General features: G+C 33.7%; 1 protein-coding gene across 1 annotated transcript in view; it reads left to right on the plus strand.

Moving 5' to 3' along the window:
- LOC136849552 (general transcription factor 3C polypeptide 1) overlaps positions 1-20,517 on the plus strand; it is a 1,135,756-nt gene that overhangs the window by 816,671 nt on the left and 298,568 nt on the right. The window contains 1 exon segment of the mRNA XM_067122889.1: positions 18,979-19,129. Within this exon segment, the coding sequence (XP_066978990.1) occupies positions 18,979-19,129 (151 nt within the window).

Raw genomic sequence — 20,517 nt, forward strand, 5'->3', positions numbered from 1 at the left:
CCTATTTTAGTAGTTCACTATCTATTTTAATAGTTCAAACACCAAATATACTTAAACTGTCATTCTGAAATAGTTTAATATCATTTCAAAATCATCTTACTACCCTTAAAAATATATGGCTTACAGCTACGTGTGAAAACTCCAAGAAGTTCACGACGCATACAAATGAGTGTGTGCATACGTATGTACACGTTACAATGATTTACTAATTTTCAAATCTTAATATTAATGGAAACACGGTAAAATATCAATAAAATGTTATTTCACTTACAGCCTCCATTTAAGGCAGTCCTCGCTTATTGGCGGTATCAGTTAACAGCTTTCCAGTTGCACAACACTTGGCTAACGACGTCATTAACCAGATTTTCGGTGAAGGCAAACGATTGTCTGCGTTGGTAAGCAGCTTACTGGTGTCGGTAAGCAGTTTATCAGCGCCTATAAGAGGTTTATTACCACTTACGACGTCATAAACACCATTTACTACCATAATTAGTGGTGATTTTCGGTTATCTGCAGTTTTCGGTCAGCGGTGCTCGGCTGGAAACGGAACCCCTGCCATTAACTGGGGACTGCCTGTATACTGTGTATTATATTGATCTATTATCATCATAATATGTTTAAAAAACTCTCTCTCTCTCTCTCTCTCTCTCTCTCTCTCTCTCTCTCAGAGAATTACTGTATCGAGAGAGAGAGAGAGAGAGAGAGGAATGAGCTGATATGTTTACGCCAGTAAAAACAATTATAAATGTTGGGACAATAATTTTTTTACACATATTACGGCGATAGTTGATCAGTATAATAATACAGTATAATTGGATGCTGTAAATGAAATAACATTTTTTTTATAATTTTGCTGCTTTTTTATTAAAGGATTATATATATTGAGAGAGAGAGAGAAAGAGAGAGAGAGAGAGAATAAAAATACAACTCATACACTAGACAGTAGTATACAAAGCATCTGAGCTACAAGCTGTGCGATTAGCTACTTACAACCCTTCCAGCCAATCAGCATCAAGAAAAGTTGGTACCCTGCTGTGTGATTGGCTACTTCAAACCCTTCCAGCCAATAGAGTGTTGTCATGGAGAGAGACGGGGGGGGGGGGGCAGTGAACTGATATCTTTACATCTGTAAAAGCAGTTACAAATGTCAGGACGATCATTTTTTTATACATATTAGATGATAGTATACCAGTACAATGCTACCTCACTTTTCAGTGCTTCATTTTGTTGCAGATTTTCGTGGAACATATCTTTCACTTTTCCGTGGGGGAACCTTCACTAATTTGCAAATTATTCTATGAGCCTTATCTGTTAAAATTATCACTACACATGTAATTCGGGAAATAAAAATACTAAATTGTAATGTACAGGTAGTGTTCGAGTTACGATAATTTGCTTTTACAATGGGGTTAGCAATTAATATCGATACGACAATATTTTGAAATTACATATTTTTAAATTTCGCGCGTTACTGGCGCAGGCAACAGCATATAATCAGGCAGTGTATGGTGTACGATACATTGGCCAGAGAGGCTGGAATAGGCTCATTAATTCAATTAGCTGACCTCACAGTACCCATCGCGGAAATATGTGTGGGAGAGCGATAGCAAAGGGCGTTGCTTGACACTGGCTCAAGTGTGTCTTTGTTAGAAGAACACCTTGTAATTTAGTGTACAATACAACAAAAAAAAAATAACTCAGTAGCTTTAACAGTTCTGCTCAGCGTGATTTGTATACAATTATATATGAAATTTTTTTTTGTCCTGTCATATATTCCAATATTTATATATGATAATGATATTTTTTTTTAATTTCTGATGGTTGCATACTAAACTTCAGGCAGTGAGAAAAAAAGGAGCCAAAATTGAACTCTTAATCTTAAAAACTAAGCGTGCTGTGATTTTTTGAAAAAACTTTTTTTCCGCTTCGGTGCTAACTCCCGAATGCTGCCGACATATGATAGACATTTTATAAATAGAGGCTCGGCATTTAAGGGTTAATTCACTTTAGCAAAACTAAAAGAACAAAACATGTTTATCACTTTGCCTTATGCACACACAATCAGTCCTATTAACTGGTGATCAGTAAATGAAACAGTTTTTCTAAAAATGTTAAATACAAAAATTTATTTTCAAATTCAAAGTTTATAACTAGAATTCACAATCTGAAAACTTTTATTATTACTTAAAAATAACACAACCCTTAATTAATTCTTGAATTAAATTATGAAACAAAACTAATTCACAAAAACTTTATCAGGAATTTAAGTTAATCAAGCAAAATTTAAACTATCAAGAATTACTCAAGATTTGAAAAGAAAATCAAGTATGCAATGTTAAATTACCAAGAAATATTTAAAATGCTATGTAAATAAATGTTACATCACAACATAAAAAATGTGAAAATATGAAGAGATTGCAATCAGAGAAAACACACAAAAAACACAAGATTTATCAATAACAATTTCACTCGGTCAAAATTTCCTAAATTATCATACCATGGTGTTAATAAGTAAAATTCACGTTACCTTACACAAACTTGTGAAAACCTCTGTAAATCACTTGCTGCAGCTGCATTACCACAAAACACACTTTTTTACCAGGCGCCGTTACAAACTAAATAACTTTGCTAAATTCAGATCTCAAAAGTTAATGCTAATACGTGACCACAAAACACTATGTTAAAAGTAATCTCTTTTTAAGAACGAGAGAGAGAACCAAATTAACTGGTCTCAGAAATCAGAATGAAACAGATTTTAGGATTCCAGTAACACGTGAAACAATCACATGATGTCATTAAAGCATTTAGGGTGCAAGATACAAAAAGTTCAAGAAGCAGGGAGGTGACGTCATTAAAGCATTTTGAGTGCGAGATACAATGGAGAAATTTCTGGAAGGAAAGTGACGTCATCCCAGTAAAACGTTTTGAATGCAATCTTACAAAACATGGTGTAACTGATCAAGACACGTATTTTTTCTCTCAAAGTGGCGTACGTGACTTGAACAACGCATGTAACAACATGAAATCACTCGTCGTGAGCTCGTGTGGGACGAATCGCCATTTGTTATCCAAACCTGTCATCACGTTAACCAAACAAAGCGTTCTCTCGTATCTCAACTGATGACATTTGAAATGAAACAAGTCTTTGCTGGACACACACGTGTTCGTATACTACGCTTTTATCAAGAAAGATATTATTCGTTCTAAACTATGTTACTATTAAAATTGTATTATCAATTCTAAATTACGCTATTAAGTTACTTAATCATTAGTTCTTTTGAGATCTGATGCCAAACTAAATACGACACTTCAACAATCATTATCATTACACATAACACATAATAAAAAAAAAATAAACATGTCAAAATTATAGGAGGATATATGTATTACAAGGCAACATCATGAAATATATATATATATATATATATATATATATATATATATATATATATATATATATATATATATATATATATATATATATATATATATATATATATATATATATATATATATATATATATATATATATATATATATATTGTATATATATTATATAGTGTATGTGTATGTATATATATATATATATATATATATATATATATATATATATATATATATATATATATATATATATATATATATATATATATATATATATATATATATATATATATATATATATAAATATATGATCATGAAGCTACAAATGTCGCTTAATATCAAATTCATGCTACCTGGGGAATATCCCCAATGGGGAATTATCATCGAAGGGGAATTTATAAGTGATAAATGGATTGGTACTGCTTGGTCTTGATCCCTTGACACAAATACTTATATATATAATATAATATAATATATATATAATTATATATATAATATATATATAATATATATATATATATATATATATATATATATATATATATATATATATATATATATATATATATATATATATATATATATATATATATATATATATATATATATATATATATTATAATGTAACAGTGTAATATGAAGATAAAAGGCCATAAATAGTTTTTTTATTGGGCTTATATCTTATATATATATATATATATATATATATATATATATATATATATATATATATATATATATATATATATATAGTGAGGATTGAGAGGGGTTCTATCAACCGGTAGACATCAGCAGGTTAGGGTGAAGGATCATTCCATTATTCCTTTTCAGGTACTTTATTGATGCTGCAACGTTTCAGGACTAAAGTCCCATTTTCAAGCTATAAAAATAGAAGTTAAAAGTTAAAATAAAAACTCTCACTAAAATTAAGTAAAAAAAAAAAAATTTATACATATATACAAATAATATAAAAGTAAAGTACAAAGGATAGGAGGAGTAAGTACCATAAGGTGCTGAAGGCACAGACCGAGTGACTATTCGGGCCGGGTTCAGCTTCGACTTAAACTCACGAGAGATACAGATGTGTTGAGGAAGACTGGGTGTTTAACTGTGGAACTAGTTGTTTAATAAAGAGTGTTTCCAAGATTGCTAAATATTGTTTTGTTAGGAGTTTGGCCTATAATTTTAAAATCTTTGTAGTTTATGTCATATTTGCATTTCTTTGCATGTTCTCGTGACACATGAAAATTCAGGATTAGTCAATTTGACGCCTGTTCGATAGCTAACGCCTCGATGAGAGTCCAATCTCACTTTGAGTAACCTCCGTGTGGAGCCGACGCTTCCAAGATTACATCTAGGGCAATTAAATAAATATACGACTCCTGAGGTCATTAGTGGATCCAGTTTCTCCTTATGTTTAAACAGAGATCTAATACTCATTGGGTTGCAGGGTATTAGCTTTAATTCAATGGCAGGTAAAAATTTTTCTCGACTAACAACTTCAATTCATGATAGAAATTTAGGTCATGAATAAATGGGACACTTGCATATAATCGTAATTTTGGTACTGTAGTTATTTTAATTTTAGGATGGAAGATATTGTTTAAAAATTTGCTGAGGTGTTTATCAAAAGTTTGATGGAAAGCAGTTGTCAGTGAAATATTGGTGGAGATAAAGTTATTTCACTGTGAAAAAGATTCCAATTAGACGTTATGTTAAAAGCCCTATGAAAGAGCGTAGACATGGAGTTTAGTTTAAAAATTATAAAAGCAGTTACTATAAAAATTTGAGCCCAGGCCGGTAAAAGTTTTTTTCTAAAACCGTGGTGTTAAAATGATCATTATGTTTAAAAACTGTTACATCTAAAAATGGCAGCTTATTTTCATTTTCATATTCAATAGTAAAATTAATATTAGGATGTACTTTATTGGCATAATCAAGAAATTTGTCAGCTTGATCTTTATCTCTGAACAGCAAAAAGGTATCATCCACGTACCTACTATAAAATAAGGGATGGTAGGCCAAAGGATATGGAGATTAACCATAAGAATAGAAATATTGTCAAACTAACCGAATTATCTAGGAGCCTATTTGTGAATATTACAGATAATTTATCCATTATTGATTGTATTGTTTTCAAATATCTGTTTAATAAATGTATTGCCGATTATGTGTTAATGGTCCGACGTACTCACGAGAGAAAATTGAGAAAGCTGGTGTATTTATTCCTTCTTTTTTGAACAATAATAAAAACTGTGTTTAATATGTCAAATTACAAATTATCTAAGAGAGAAGAGTTTCTGCTTTCTTTAGGATTGGATTTTTGCCTACTGTGCTTTAAACCTTCAGATAACCAGTATTATGGATCTATGGAATCATTATTTGCAAGACTACTTAATTTCCGCCTCGATGTAGATGTACCCAAAATGCATCCCAACTGCAGGGTATAGCTCAGAAAACTTTTAACAACTTAACTACTCGTTGGACACCATTCTTTTCTAGGAATGACTTGAATATTCTTAACCCTTCGTTAGTACCCTGGGGTTGTTGGACACCCCACAATTTTTTTTTTATTATAATTTTGAGTTGGATATACTGACATGGTCTATCTCCCAAGTACCTTCCTAAATAAGTGAGAAGATAAATTACTGAGAATTTCATAATCCCATTCCTTACACAGTTAGGGATATAAACATTTATTGTGGTTTGGGGTGTGACATCACCCCATGGTACTAAGCATGCCATTCATTAGTTTTCTGGATTTCGGCGTTATGTTTACCTAGAAACTTGAACTTCCTTACTTCATGATCCTTGATGAATATACTTCAAAACAATTCCATATCTAGTCATTAGTTTTCCCCTTTCCATTGTATTTGTGTATTGTAGGAATATTACTTTTCAAAGCAATAAGAACTTTTAACTTTTTTTTATTTTGTGATATACAGCATGGATGACTATGAAAAAGATATTGAAAGGATACAAAGGATGTTGGAAGAATGTGATAATCCAAGTGAACCTGATGATGACAGTGAAGGGAATCAGATTTAGTGGAAGAGGATGAAGTTGTTTCTGATTTTGATTGCCATGAAACTGATTCTGATGATCTACAAGATGAACCCCAAGAAAGTGCCAAGATGTGGTGGATGGCTTGGAAAGATAAGAATACATGGTGGCAAAAAAAGGTACCCAAAACAGCATCTCGCACTCAGCCTCATAATATTATCCGAGAGACCAGGACCAAAAGGACTAGCACTGAATGCGAAGACACCTATTGATTTTTGGGGACTCTTCATATCTCCAGAAATAATTGATCTATTGGTTCAGAAGACTAATATTGTTATTCAAGAAAAAAGGCTGAATTATAAGCAATCAACTAAAGCAAGAGACAGTGATATAACGGAAATGAAAGCATTTCTTGGTTTAGTTCTCTTAGCAGGAATATATCATAGCAACAGAATGAACCTTGATGATCTATGGAATCCCGATGGCACTGGTGTTGAGATATTTAGATTGACAATGTCACTGCATCGTTTCCGTTTTCTTTTATGTTGTTTGCGATTCGATGATAAAGCAACACGACTTGCTAGAAGGGAATTTGATAAACTAGCCCCAATAAGAGAACTTTTTAGTATATTTGTTGAAAACTGTCTGAAGAACTATACTCCATCAGCGTTTGTAACCATTGACGAGATGCTTATAGCTTTCCGAGGAAAATGTCCATTTAGACAATACATCCCAAATAAACCAGCTAAATATGGAATAAAAAATACAGGCATTGGCTGATGCTAAAACTTACTATGTTTGTAAAATGGAAATATATGCTGGCAAACAACCTGATGGCCCATTCAAGGTAGATAACTCATCAATTAGTGTAGTTACAAGACTTATCTCTGAAATCTCTGGATCAGGGCGAAATGTTACATTTGACAACTGGTATACCACTTACCCACTTATAAGAAAATTACTTGATGAAGATAAGTTGACTGCAGTTGGAACTCTTAGAAAGAATAAACGCGAGATTCCTTTAGAATTCTTAGATGTGAAGAAGAGGGGTAGGCGTAGCAGCATGTTTGGGTTTTCAAATAAGATTACTCTTGTTTCATATGTCCCGGATACTAAAAAAAAAAATGTTGTTCTCCTCAGTAGTATGCATCTTGATGATAAAATCGATCCAACCTCTGGTGATGATAAGAAGCCAGATATTATCACCTTCTACAATGCTACCAAAGGTGGAGTAGATATGGTTGATCAAATGGCTGGAGAGTATGACACCTCAAGAAACAGCAGACGTTGGCCTTTGACTGTTTTTACTGTCTGCTGAATGTTTCAACAATAAATGCATATGTTTTATACAGTCACAAGCCTGAGAACAAACTAAAACGAAGATTTTTCATCAAGAGCATAAGTATGCAACTCATTGAGGATAATTTGAAGAGGAGAATGCAGAACATACGTCTAAAAAGGACCTTAGAACAGGAATTGGAAGATTGTTGCCAAAAGGTGCAGAAACTGCTGCAACCACGGAGACGCCAATGTTACGAAGCGCAAAAGATGCGCATTTTGTGACAGGTCACGTGACCGTAAAGTCAAAACATTGTGTACAAGTTGTGGTAAACATGTCTGCAATGATCACAGCAAGTTGTCTGTTAGTTGCACAGCATGAAGGGGACCAATCAGGAGATGAATCAGACTAAAATAATCTATGTATACATTGACTATAATTTTTACGTGCAACTCAATATAAGAACAATTCTGTTATTTTTCACTCTTCTGCTCTTTTATACAAGTTCATATGTATTAATAACTGTTAATTGATATTGCCTTTGTTGATATGAAAAAATAAAATATGTTTAATATATATTTTCATTTCCTTATCCCTGTAAAGGTATGACGCAAGTCGAAATTTAACTATTTTATGGGACTGGCCTGATCTGATACAAAAGTATTCTTCAGTATCAGCAAATGTAGATTTTCTTACTTATTGGTAACTATAAAAACTCACAAAGAAACATAATGAACATCATGTAATGATAAGGAACAGGACATGAAATTTAAGATTGGGGTGTTCAAATACCCCAGGGTACTAACAGTGTTTCAAGCAGTGAGGGTACTAACGAAGGGTTAAAGAACTTGGGAAACGAAAAGACCTAACAATAACACAACCCGACAAGGGAAAAGGTACTGTAATACTAAATAAATATGAATATATACAAAAGATGGAAAATATCCTAGGGGACGAATCTAAATTCAAAATGACAGGAGAACCTCAGTACTCTGCTATCTTTAAGATAGAAGACCGAATTAACCGTTTTTTGAAATATCTTAAAGATTATAATATCATTAGTGAAACTACTTATACTTCATTATATAGTACAGGTGCCTCATATGGAGTGATGTATGGGCTACCTAAAATTCATAAAGAAGGTATACCAATGAGGCCCATCCTCACCTCTTATGCTACTTCTAATTATAAAATTGCTAAATTTCTGGTACCTCTCCTAGCTCCTTTTACTACTGAATAACTATAGCTGTAAGAATTCAGAACATTTTAAAGAAAAATTTTACCCAGGATTCAGACTTATTTATGGTTAGCATGGATGTGGAGTCTCTTTACTAATGTACCGGTAGAAGAAACCATTGACATTATTGTTAGCCGTATTTTTACTGACCCAGATGCCACTTTTAATAATTTTAACCTCATGGATTTTAGAAAATTGCTCGAGCTCAGCTGTGCAGGACACAGCCTTTGTTTTTAACGGTGAAGCCTACATTCAGGTTGATGGTATGGCGATGGGATCCCCCTTTGGGTCCCACCTTTGCAAACATTTTTATGTGCTCCCTGGAGGAGCGCATACTGACAATTGTCCTTTGGCCTACCATCCCTTATTTTATAGTAGGTACGTGGATGATACCTTTTGCTGTTCAGAGATAAAGATCAAGCTGACAAATTTCTTGATTATGCCAATAAAGTACATCCTAATATTAATTTTACTATTGAATATGAAAATGAAAATAAGCTGCCATTTTTAGATGTAACAGTTTTTAAACATAATGATCATTTTAACACCACAGTTTTAGAAAGAAAACTTTTACCGGCCTGGGCTCAAATTTTTATAGTAACTGCTTTTATAATTTTAAACTAAACTCCATGTCTACGCTCTTTCATAGGGCTTTAACATAACGCCTAATTGGAATCTTTTTCACAGTGAAATAACTTATCTCCACCAATATTTCACTGACAACTGCTTTCCATCCAAACTTTTGATAAACACCTCAGCAAATTTTTAAACAATATCTTCCATCCTAAAATTAAAATAACTACAGTACCAAAATTACGATTATATGCAATTGTCCCATTTATTCATGACCTAAATTTCTATCGTGAATTGAAGTTGTTAGTCGAGAAAAATTTTTACCTGCCATTGAATTAAAGCTAATACCCTGCAACCCAATGAGTATTAGATCTCTGTTTAAACATAAGGAGAAACTGGATCCACTAATGACCTCAGGAGTCGATATTTATTTAATTGCCTAGATGTAATCTTGGGAAGTACGCCGGCTCCACACGGAGGTTACTCAAAGTGAGATTGGACTCTCACCGAGGCGTTAGCTATCGAACAGGCGTCAAATTGACTAATCCTGAATTTTCATGTGTAATGAAACATGCAAAGAAATGCAAATATGACATAAACTACAAAGATTTTAAAATTATAGGCCAAACTCCTAACAAACAATATTTAGCAATCTTGGAAACACTTTTATTAAACAACTAGTTCCACAGTTAAACACCCAGTCTTCCTCAACACCTCTGTATCTCTCGTGAGTTTAAGTCGAAGCTGAACCCGCCCGAATAGTCACTCGGTCTGTGCCTTCCAGCACCTTATGGTACTTACTCCTCCCTATCCTTTGTACTTTTACTTTTATATTATTTGTATATATGTATAAATTTTTTTTTTTTTTTTTACTTAATTTTAGCCCTAGTTTTTATTTTAACTTTTAACTTCTATTTTTATAGCTTGAAAATGGGACTTTAGTCCTGAAACGTTGCAGCATCAATAAAGTACCTGAAAAGGAATAATGGAATGATCCTTCACCTAACCTGTTGATATATATATATATATATATATATATATATATATATATATATATATATATATATATATATATATATATATATATATATATATATATATATATATATATATATATAATTACAAAGGTTCACAATCCTTTATTCAAAAAAATATATACACATATATATAAACATGATGTCATTGGGTACTGTACTTCCATCGGTTGGCGGGTCTCGTTCTCTCACTGGCAGCTGGGCAGCAGCACGGACATTCCTGGTGTTCCGTAGGCATTCAAACGTGTGCATGCAGTAATAAAAAACCCTGAATGTCAATTTTTAATTCAATCCTGAAGACACCGCCAAGAGGTGGGGACACTGTGCATCAGCTAGAAAAATAAAAAGCAATTGGAAAGAATCTTGAATAATTTTTCCCTATTCCTGATAAGCTTGCCTGAAGAGAAAATGAAGTACACAGGAGTTTGATGCAGTCTTGATAAAAAGATAGTATTGGAGAACAATGCCATTGACTTTAATAAAAAAATTTCTCTCTCTCTCTCTCTATATATATATATATATATATATATATATATATATATATATATATATATATATATATATATATATATATATATATATATATATATACACACATACACACACACACACATATAAACACACACCCACCCCGTATTCGTGGTCTCACTATTTGCGGACTCACATATTCGCAGATTTCTCTGTGGAACTTATCTACCCATTATTCATGGAAAATTCCCCCTTCGTGGTATTTTTCACTGAGAAATATTCACTAAATATTGTATTTTCGTATTATTTTCATGACTAAATGCACTTTTTGTGATAAATCTATTAAAATACTCAGGTATAAGGATGTTTAGAGGTTTTTCTTTTTTTTTGTTTAAACTATCAAAATAGGCAGTTATAAGTGTTTTTAAGGGGTCTAAGTATTTGTGGATTTCAGCTATACATTATATATATATATATATATATATATATATATATATATATATATATATATATATATATATATATATATATATATGTGTGTGTATGTATGTATGTATACACACATAAGTAATCCATCAGTTATCTGGATTAATAGAGCCAAGTGTCTGTCAGATAATGCCGAAATCTGAACAATGGCGAGTAAGAAATCAAGGGGTGATCAAGTTCAACTTAGTACCCTTCATTACCTACTCTTGTCAATACCACATAGCTGTAAACACTCAGCATGCTTATAAACAACAACATCACCCTTTAAACTGAAAAACTTATGCAAAAGGCAATTATCTACCTTTTTTTTCCCCATATTTGTTACAAAATATACGGCGTAAATACACTGAAAAAAATGCAACTCCTAATTGTTCTCTCCCAAGTAAATGATACAATTCAGTAAGCAGGTAGCCTGTCTGTTTACCAACAGCCTACCATGGTTTTATGACCTTTAATGTATTTTTATACAGCAACTTCCTTAGAGTAATGTTGAATAGGTTGGAGCCAGTGGTTGATGGTATTCTGAGGGATGAACAGGCTGGTTTTAGAAAGAGACGGAGTTGCAGTGATCAGATCTTCATAGTTAGGCATTTAATGCAGCAAGCAAATGAAATGAAAACTGTTGAGTCTTTGTTTTGTTGATTTTGAAATGGCCTTTGATAATATTTCGAGCAGGACCATGGGAAAATCATGAGGCATTATGGAATACCAGAAAACTTTGTGACAGTTATCATGAACATACATGAGGGCACATCTTGTAAAGTGATGGTTGATGGGTGTTTGAGTGATCTATTTTGAAGTCAAGTCTGGTGTGATTCAGGGTGGCATTCTGTCTCCTCTGTTGTTTGTATTGGTCATGGATTACGTTATGAGAAGGGTTAAGAGAGAAAAGGATGCAGGTATACTCTGGGGAGAAAATGTGAGACCACTTGACTTGGATTATGCCGATGATATGGTTTTGATCTATGAGGGACCAGAAAATATGCAGAGTGTGTTGGATTATCCAGTGGGTGAAGGTCGAAAGGTTGGTTTGGTTGTTAATAGTGGAAAAACTGAAATCATGAATAGGAGTATGGAAAGTGAACGGATTGTCTAAATGAAGGTTTGGTTGTAAAGGAAGTGGATAAGTTTAAATATTTAGGTACTTATTTAGATAAGGATGGTTCTCTGAGCACAGAATTTATGGAAAGATTAAAAAAGGCTCATCAGGCAATGGGAATGCGTAAAAATACTTGGAATAATAGCAATTTTTCTGTGCATAACAAAATCAAAATTTATAAGGTAATGGTTAGGAGTATTTTGATTTATGGGCATGAGTCATGGCACAGTACAGTGACTTTGAATGAATAAATTCTTAGCATTTGAAAATAAGGCACTCAGAAGAATATTAGGAATTAATTGGAGGGATAGGATAACAAATAACAGAATTAGAGAAGTAACGGGGGTGCAACCAGTCGATGAGTATGTTAGATTCTCACGCTGTAAATGGCAAGGCCATGTGTGTAGAAGACAGGGATTAGTACGAGATACACTGGCGTGGGTTGCCCTTGGTAGAAGAGGTAAAGGTAGGCCAAAGGAGACGTGGTTAAGGACAATGAGGCTGGATGCAGGAGAAGAGTGTTGGGGAGATCTTGAGGAGTTAACCCAGGACAGAATGTGGAGGCGTGAGTTCATCGAGGCCCTATGCATCCCCGTGGGTGCCATAGGAAATGATTGATTGACTGATTGAACTTCCTTATCAGTTGTAACCATATAGTATTACCATACACAAAATAAAAGTTTTAGTATTACCATACACAAAATAAAAGTTTTTAGGCTATGTGTGAACTGTATAGACTTAGGCCAATACTCTTAGTATCCATTTGCAAAAGTCAAACAGGCTATTACAGCTGTATTTAAGATCAAGGTAATGGTAATGGAACTGTTATTTTACTTACATAATTCATTTAAACTGTGTTATTATATTGATATGATACTGTCTTATTATATTGATATCATTGTATTATGTATAAAAAAAAAGATCAACCCGCCATTTGTAATGATTACGTTCTCAGAATCACCTGATTGAGCCTACTACTGAAAGAATTATGAAAATTATTATTTAGTTGCTAAAAGAAACAAATGTATTAATGAAATTAATATTTTTATTTTTGTACATAAATGTAAAACGGTCACAAAGGTAAACTAACATACTTTATGTTAGAGCAAAATCCCTCAAAATTGCAAAACAGCTGTTTTCTGATTCGTTTGTTTACCATTGTAAACATACGTCAGTTCTCTCTCTCTCTCTCTCTCTCTCTCTCTCTCTCTAAGTATGTACATATCCTTTAATGAAATATGAATTACTGTATCATAAACATAAAAACATGAAACAAACTCTTAAGAAGTTCACGACTCCATCAGATGAGCGATGCATATGTGCGTATGTGTTACCTTTTTTTTTTTTTTTTGCTTTGCTTGATTTACTGTACCGTTTTTATTACAAGTCTAGTTGACTCCAAGTATGGTTATCACAATATAGCAGTACACAATAGAATGTTTTACCACTGTTGATATTTCATCTCTAATCTCTATCTCTTTGGTCCCTGGGGTCTGGTTGTTTCTGGATAATGCCAAGGTCTGGATAAGGTGAATCCATATAATTAAGAGATTACTGTATTCCCCTCCACCTGTGCCTGTGCATCTACTGAAACCTTGATCTCTTAAGAGCTAGTCTAAATCGAACCTTTTCGTCATTTAGAGTCACTACTTGGAGCATCTCTTATATTTTGCATATGTCTGGTGACCACACTAAATTCATCTTTATTCCTCTTAAGGGCTGTGTTCATGGCAGATGGTATGTGCTAGGCCCACAAGTAAACAAGTAAAAAATGTGCTGAATTTTCTTCAGCGCAATCAGGTTTTCTGTACAGCTGCTACAATGCATAATCAAGGCCACTGAAAATAGATCTATCTTTCGGTGGTGTCGGTATAATGCTGTATGAATCACAGCCCATGAAACTCTCAGCTGGCCATGGTGGCCTGTCCTAAATTGTTGCCAGACGCATGATTATGGCTAACTTTGACCTTAAATAAAATAACTACTGAGGCTAGGTGACTTTAATTTGGTATGTTTGATGACTGGAGAGTGGATGATCAACACACGAATTTGCAGCCCCCTAGCCTCAGTAGTTTTAAAGACCTGGGGGCAGACAGAAAAAGTGCAGACAGACAGACAAAGCCGGGACAATAGTTTTCTTTTACAGAAAACTAAAAGTGGATTGCAGTGTTCAGCGCTGAGTAGGTAACTTGTGGATCTTGCTTAATAGTGGTGGTTTTGTGAGAAAAGAAACAAAAACATTAAAATTTTTTAAGATGATAGCCGCTATATTTCATGGAATAAGCAGCAAATGCATCACGGGGAAGTAGACTAACTTGTCACAAGTGTGTGCCCATGGCATCCTGTTAAAGGCCAGGATTATTGGATAATATTCAATAAAGCAGTAATAATATACTAAGGTACAGTAGACCCCCGGTATTTGTGGGGTTTGGGACTACAACCATCTACGATAAGCTGAAATCCACGATAAGTTGGTACTCCCTCTAAAAATGCTTCCAACTGCCTATTTTATTAGTTCAAACACCAAACATACTTTAAACAAAAATGCTTATAACTGCCTATTTAATAGTTCAAACACCAAATAAACCTCAAATTAAAATGCTTATAACTGCCTGTTTTAATAGTTCAGACACCAAATATACCTTAAACTATCATCTACACCAAATATACTTTAAACTGTCATCCTAAAACACTAATATCATTTCAAAGTTACCTTACAACACTACCCTTAAAAATATGTGGCTTACAGCTACGTGTGAAAACTAATCAAGTTCCCCCTATATTCAGTCACAGCCACTTTCTCTCATACAGTATTCAAGCAGTCTGGTTTTCTTTGTACATTAGATAGGGGAAACATTGGGAAATCACAAGTAGAGTTAAGTACTGTACCTAAATATTTAAATATGCATTGAAAAACACCAAGTTATAAATGCAATCTACAGTGATAAAATATTCTCTTGTGTACTGTTGTGCGTGTTACTCATATGTAGAAATTCTACGTATGATTAACATTTTGATTACGGGTTTACTTGATTCTATTATAAAATCAACTAAACTTGTAATAAAAATGGAACAGTAAATCAAGTAAAGCAAAAAAAAATTGTAACGTACACACGTCAGCATCCACTCGCTCGTCTGCGTTGCAAACTTCTTGCAGTTTCAGTTTCGTATTTTTATCTTTATCATACAGTAATTCATATTTCATGAAAGGGTATGTATGGTACTGAGAAAGAGAGAGAGAGAGAGAGGTAAACTGAGGTATGTTTACATGGGTAAAACAAATCAAGAATCAGCTGTTTTGTGATTTTTAGGCATTTTACTTTAACATAAAGTATGTTAGTTTATCTTTGTATATCCATTTTACTTTTATGTACAAAACTAGAAATAATAATTCCATTAATACATTTCTTTCGTATAGCAATTAAAAAATTATTTTCCTAATTCTTTCGGTAGCAGGCTCAGTCAGTTGATTCTGAGAACATAAACATTACAAATGTCAGGACAATCAATTTTTTTTTATACATGATATTAAAATAATAGATCAGTATAAAAATACTGCATCAATGAGTTCTGTAAGTGAAATGACATTTTATTGATATTTTGCTGTGTTTACATTAATATCAATATTTGAAAATGAGTAAGTCATTGTAATGTACGTACATATGCTTGCAGTAATTTGTATGCATCGTGAACTTCTGGGAGTTTTAGTTTTGCTATTTTTATGTTTGTGATATAGTAGTTCATATTTCATTAACGCATATGTACATTGCTGAGGGGGGGAGGGTGAACCGAGGTATGTTTACATCGGTAAACACGAATCAGGAAACAGCTATTTTGTGATTTTGGGGGATTTTACTTTTTGAGAAAAACAAATACATTTTATTGATATTTTGCTATGTTTACATTGATATTAATATTTTAAAATTAGTAATCATTTTTTATCATGAAAAATATATTTAGTCACAAAAATAACCTGAAAATACAGTCGTTAACGAATATTGCTCTTTGAAAAAATCCGTGAATTAGTGAATTTTCCATGATGTATTAGGATTTATGTTTTACAGAAAAATTCGCAACTAACTGAAGCCGCGAATGCTGAACCGTGACATAGCGGTGGTCCATTGCAGTACATTATGACAACTACCTAACTCAGCCTGTTTAGAGATAACACCGTGGCTACTCTCAGTCAGTGTGCTGATTTTCTGTAGGCTGCTAGAACTCTCAAAACAGATCAAAATTAAAGCGCCTCCTGTATAGTCTATATTAAGCAGTACTATAGTATAGATTATTTTACTAATTAATAATAATTGGTATCATTATAGCATTGGAGATTACATGATTATGGCGTATAGTTTTAAAGTTACAAAAATCATATTTGAGATATTAGTTTAATGAAATTGATGAGTATGGGACATTATTTTATATATCTCACTAAGAAGGAATCAGAAGAGATTCATGTGACCAGGTTTGTAGTATAACTTAAAGATTTGAAAATTTCATTTGAAATTGGAGACCGAAGTCCGTTGGTCATAGTAAGCACAGTTTTTTATTGAAGCAAATGAAAGAGCAGCATTGTAGTTTCTCTCCTTAATTTTAAAGCCTGGTCTTGAGCGTTGGGTAACATGAAGGGCTTACCTTTGTTTCAATAAGTATTTAGTTTTAACTTGTTGGTGGGCTGTTAGACCCAGGCACAGGGGTCTCATTAACATTGCTTTTGCTGAGGAGGGTTTCTCCGTAAGGTTTCTCTTATCTTGTCTTAGGCCAAAGAGCCATACTTCCTGAGAGCGATCCAATTTCTGGCAGAGTACAGCCCAGAAAGGATCCCAGGTCAGGTTAGAAGGTTTTGGGTTTCATGCAAGAAACTTTCAGTTTGCTTGGCAGAGTGGATTCTTGTCTAGCTGCACTAACTCACCATCCTTCTTTCAGTGTGGTGATCAGCTATCCTTAACAGATAGTTAAGATTCATCCCAAATAATGTAAATTTTCAGAATAAGATTTAATTGGATATTTACCTACTGTTAAATTGGAACCTTTCCAGTCTCTCCAAAACTTTATGGGTTGTCAAGAAGAATTCTGACAAGAACTAAAACATTCAGAACACACCTGGTGGAAAACATGTGAACTAGACAGTCATCTGAGCCAGCCAAGTGATCTTTATCTTTTAATTTTGAGTTCCGACTGCACTGCCAGCAGAAAGATGTAGCTATCTTTAACAGTAGGAAGTTTCCAAATAATAAACTTTTTGAAATTGTACATTTTTCTTCATTACATTGTTTCCAAACACAGCTGGGTATATTATTAGTCACTTCATGTTCTGAATACATCACTCTCTTTGAGGGTAGGAAAGGAGATATTGGACTTTAGGGAAGAAAATTAAACAAAACACAGATTTCCTCTTCATTCAAGTAATGTTAAGTAGTGGCTTGTGAACAGCATTACAAACGTGACTGGAAACAAAGCTGGTGCTAGTCTCAACTGAGAAAAGCTGGACTTTGGGGATAGATTTGGATATTATTATTTGAAGGCAATGAAGAATTAACATAAAGGAATAGGCTCTCCTTGATATATAATTATCAAGTAAAGAAAACACTATGGATTGGTGAATTTTAGGGGAAACTAAATCCAGTAATTACAAATATATGCATCATTTTGGGGGGAACCTGCTAGCTGCCTTTTGATAGCTAGTAGAGGCAGAGATGAAGGGTTGCTTACACCAGCCCTTGGATTGGAGAGGGTTAAGGGAAAATACACCATCATGTCCCTTGTAAAGGGACATGAAGGGATATAAGCTCAAGTACTGTGATTTTTAAAGTAATCATGTGTCAAAGGTCATTGCCCAAATCGGTATAAAAGATCCCAGTGGCCGTTTTCGCATATGAGGGTCATAGAATGTTGTTCGCCACTTCCTAGAACACCTACTGGTAGTTTCTTTATTCATGGTATGGATGGCAAGACTCTTCTAGAGGGTTGCTTCTCTTATAAGCATTGGCCTCCAGCAGTGATGCAAGCTTCACAGATTCCCCACTAGACCTGCAGTCAGAGGGAGACAAGGAAGTGGCAAATAAATCGGGAATAAGATAGGAAGAAGGTTACTGATGCTTGATGTCATGAGTAATGGGCTCCCTCATCAACAGGATAATCTTTTAAGAATAAATCCATATCTCTTCTAAACATCTCACTGTGTTGGGTGTTACATTATTAAAATGAGAGCTTTCATATGCTTTGTGATGCAAAATTTTTATAAATGTGATAATTTGTAGTATATGCACATGATTACAAATTACTTGCTCATTTGGCAAATCTTATATATTAATAATTATTTTCTTTTATAGTTTATTTGTTATCTCTTCGTCTCCTTGGATATATTAATAATTATTTTCTTTTATAGTTTATTTGTTATCTCTTCGTCTCCTAGGGTTATTTTGAAAGAGTGGTCAACTTTGAATGAAGTCTTAAGTTTGTGGAAAAAAGAAGGTAAACGTGAAACTCTCCTCCAGTTGGTAAAAGAGACATATGATTACATACATTCTTGCAAAGAACTGGGAGCATCTGTGTGGGAGTTAAAGGTAAGTGTATGTCATCATGGACATAAACATTGCAACTATGCTTTGAATTGCCAGTATGTCATCTCTGACCACTTATATATACACTTTCTGTTATTTTATATGCATGCAGATCAAGTTCCACTCCAGTTGTGACGTCACTTCAGGTTAAAGATATTTCTGTGTATGTGTACTCTCATGTATGTTGCTGTTGTAAAACCTCCATATAGAATTGATGTGTGGGCAGGTGATTACATAGCTAATTTGTCTGATTAACAAACTGTTTCCCAGTGAAATCATGAAAGTAATTCTTGCCAAGAATTTTTAATAAAAACTCCCATTACACTAGAAAGTTATGAAGTTACTGTTATCAGATAATGGAAAATCCTGAAGGACATTATGGAACATAACCTAGCTAAGCTTATTCTTTAATCTCTCTCTCTTTCTCTCTCTCTCTCTCTCTCTCTCTTCTCTCAGGTGCTATATATCATTATTTTATTGTAAGCTACGGTAAAGGTAGTAATGAACTATAATTATTTTTGCTGTGTAATTCAGCAAATGTAAGTGAACATGTTTTTAACTCATCTTCCCATATCTCTGTCCACTCAAGCCTGTGTGTAGAAGTCTGTCTCTGTCTGTTTGTGTGCTCTCTTGTGTTATTTATCATTATTTTATAGTAAGTTTTATTAAAGGTATTATCCCCTTATAAGCTTTCATCAATGATGGAATGTAAATTTGTTTTTTAAATGAAAATGCTATACAGTTCATATGTGACTACCTATGGCTGGCAGCACTTCTAGAAGGATACTCCAAATTCAAACTGGAGCAAAAGAGGCTATGTAGCCCCGCTAGGGAACTCATGTAGGTCACAAAAGTTAAATCGGCAGTTCTTAGGACAAAGTGAGGGTAAGCTGGTGATTGTATGGACCATTTTGTTGATGGGCAATACTGAAATAAGAATTGGGAGAGATTATAGTACTGAAAGTGTATGTGCAAGGGAGGTGAGTTCGAATTAGAATGCAGCTGCAAAAGAATAGTTAAGTTCATGATTACAGTTGGGGAGAGGAGTTGAATAAATTAGACCCACCATCATCCATTAAGAGCTTATAGCTATTTATGCATGAGAACAGAGGCTTCATAACCTCTGTAAATAATGTCTTTCAGCACCTCTTGGGTTCGAGAGGCTGGGATTGATGATTCCCTGGTGTTTGGATCCAAAATTTAAGCATTGCTTAATTAAACAGACTTTTAATATATAAAGGCTGATCATCCCCTGTAAGTGTCCTTAGATGCCAGTGGCCCAACTGCTGTAGGATGACTGCTTTTGTGCCATGTCAGAGCTCAAGCTCCCAACTCCCAAATGCTGCTGTCTCAGGGTAAAACTGGAGTTTCATCCCTTGGAACGTGAAAGT

This window comes from Macrobrachium rosenbergii, chromosome 21, assembly GCF_040412425.1.
Source record: "Macrobrachium rosenbergii isolate ZJJX-2024 chromosome 21, ASM4041242v1, whole genome shotgun sequence".
Classification (NCBI taxonomy): domain Eukaryota; kingdom Metazoa; phylum Arthropoda; class Malacostraca; order Decapoda; family Palaemonidae; genus Macrobrachium; species Macrobrachium rosenbergii.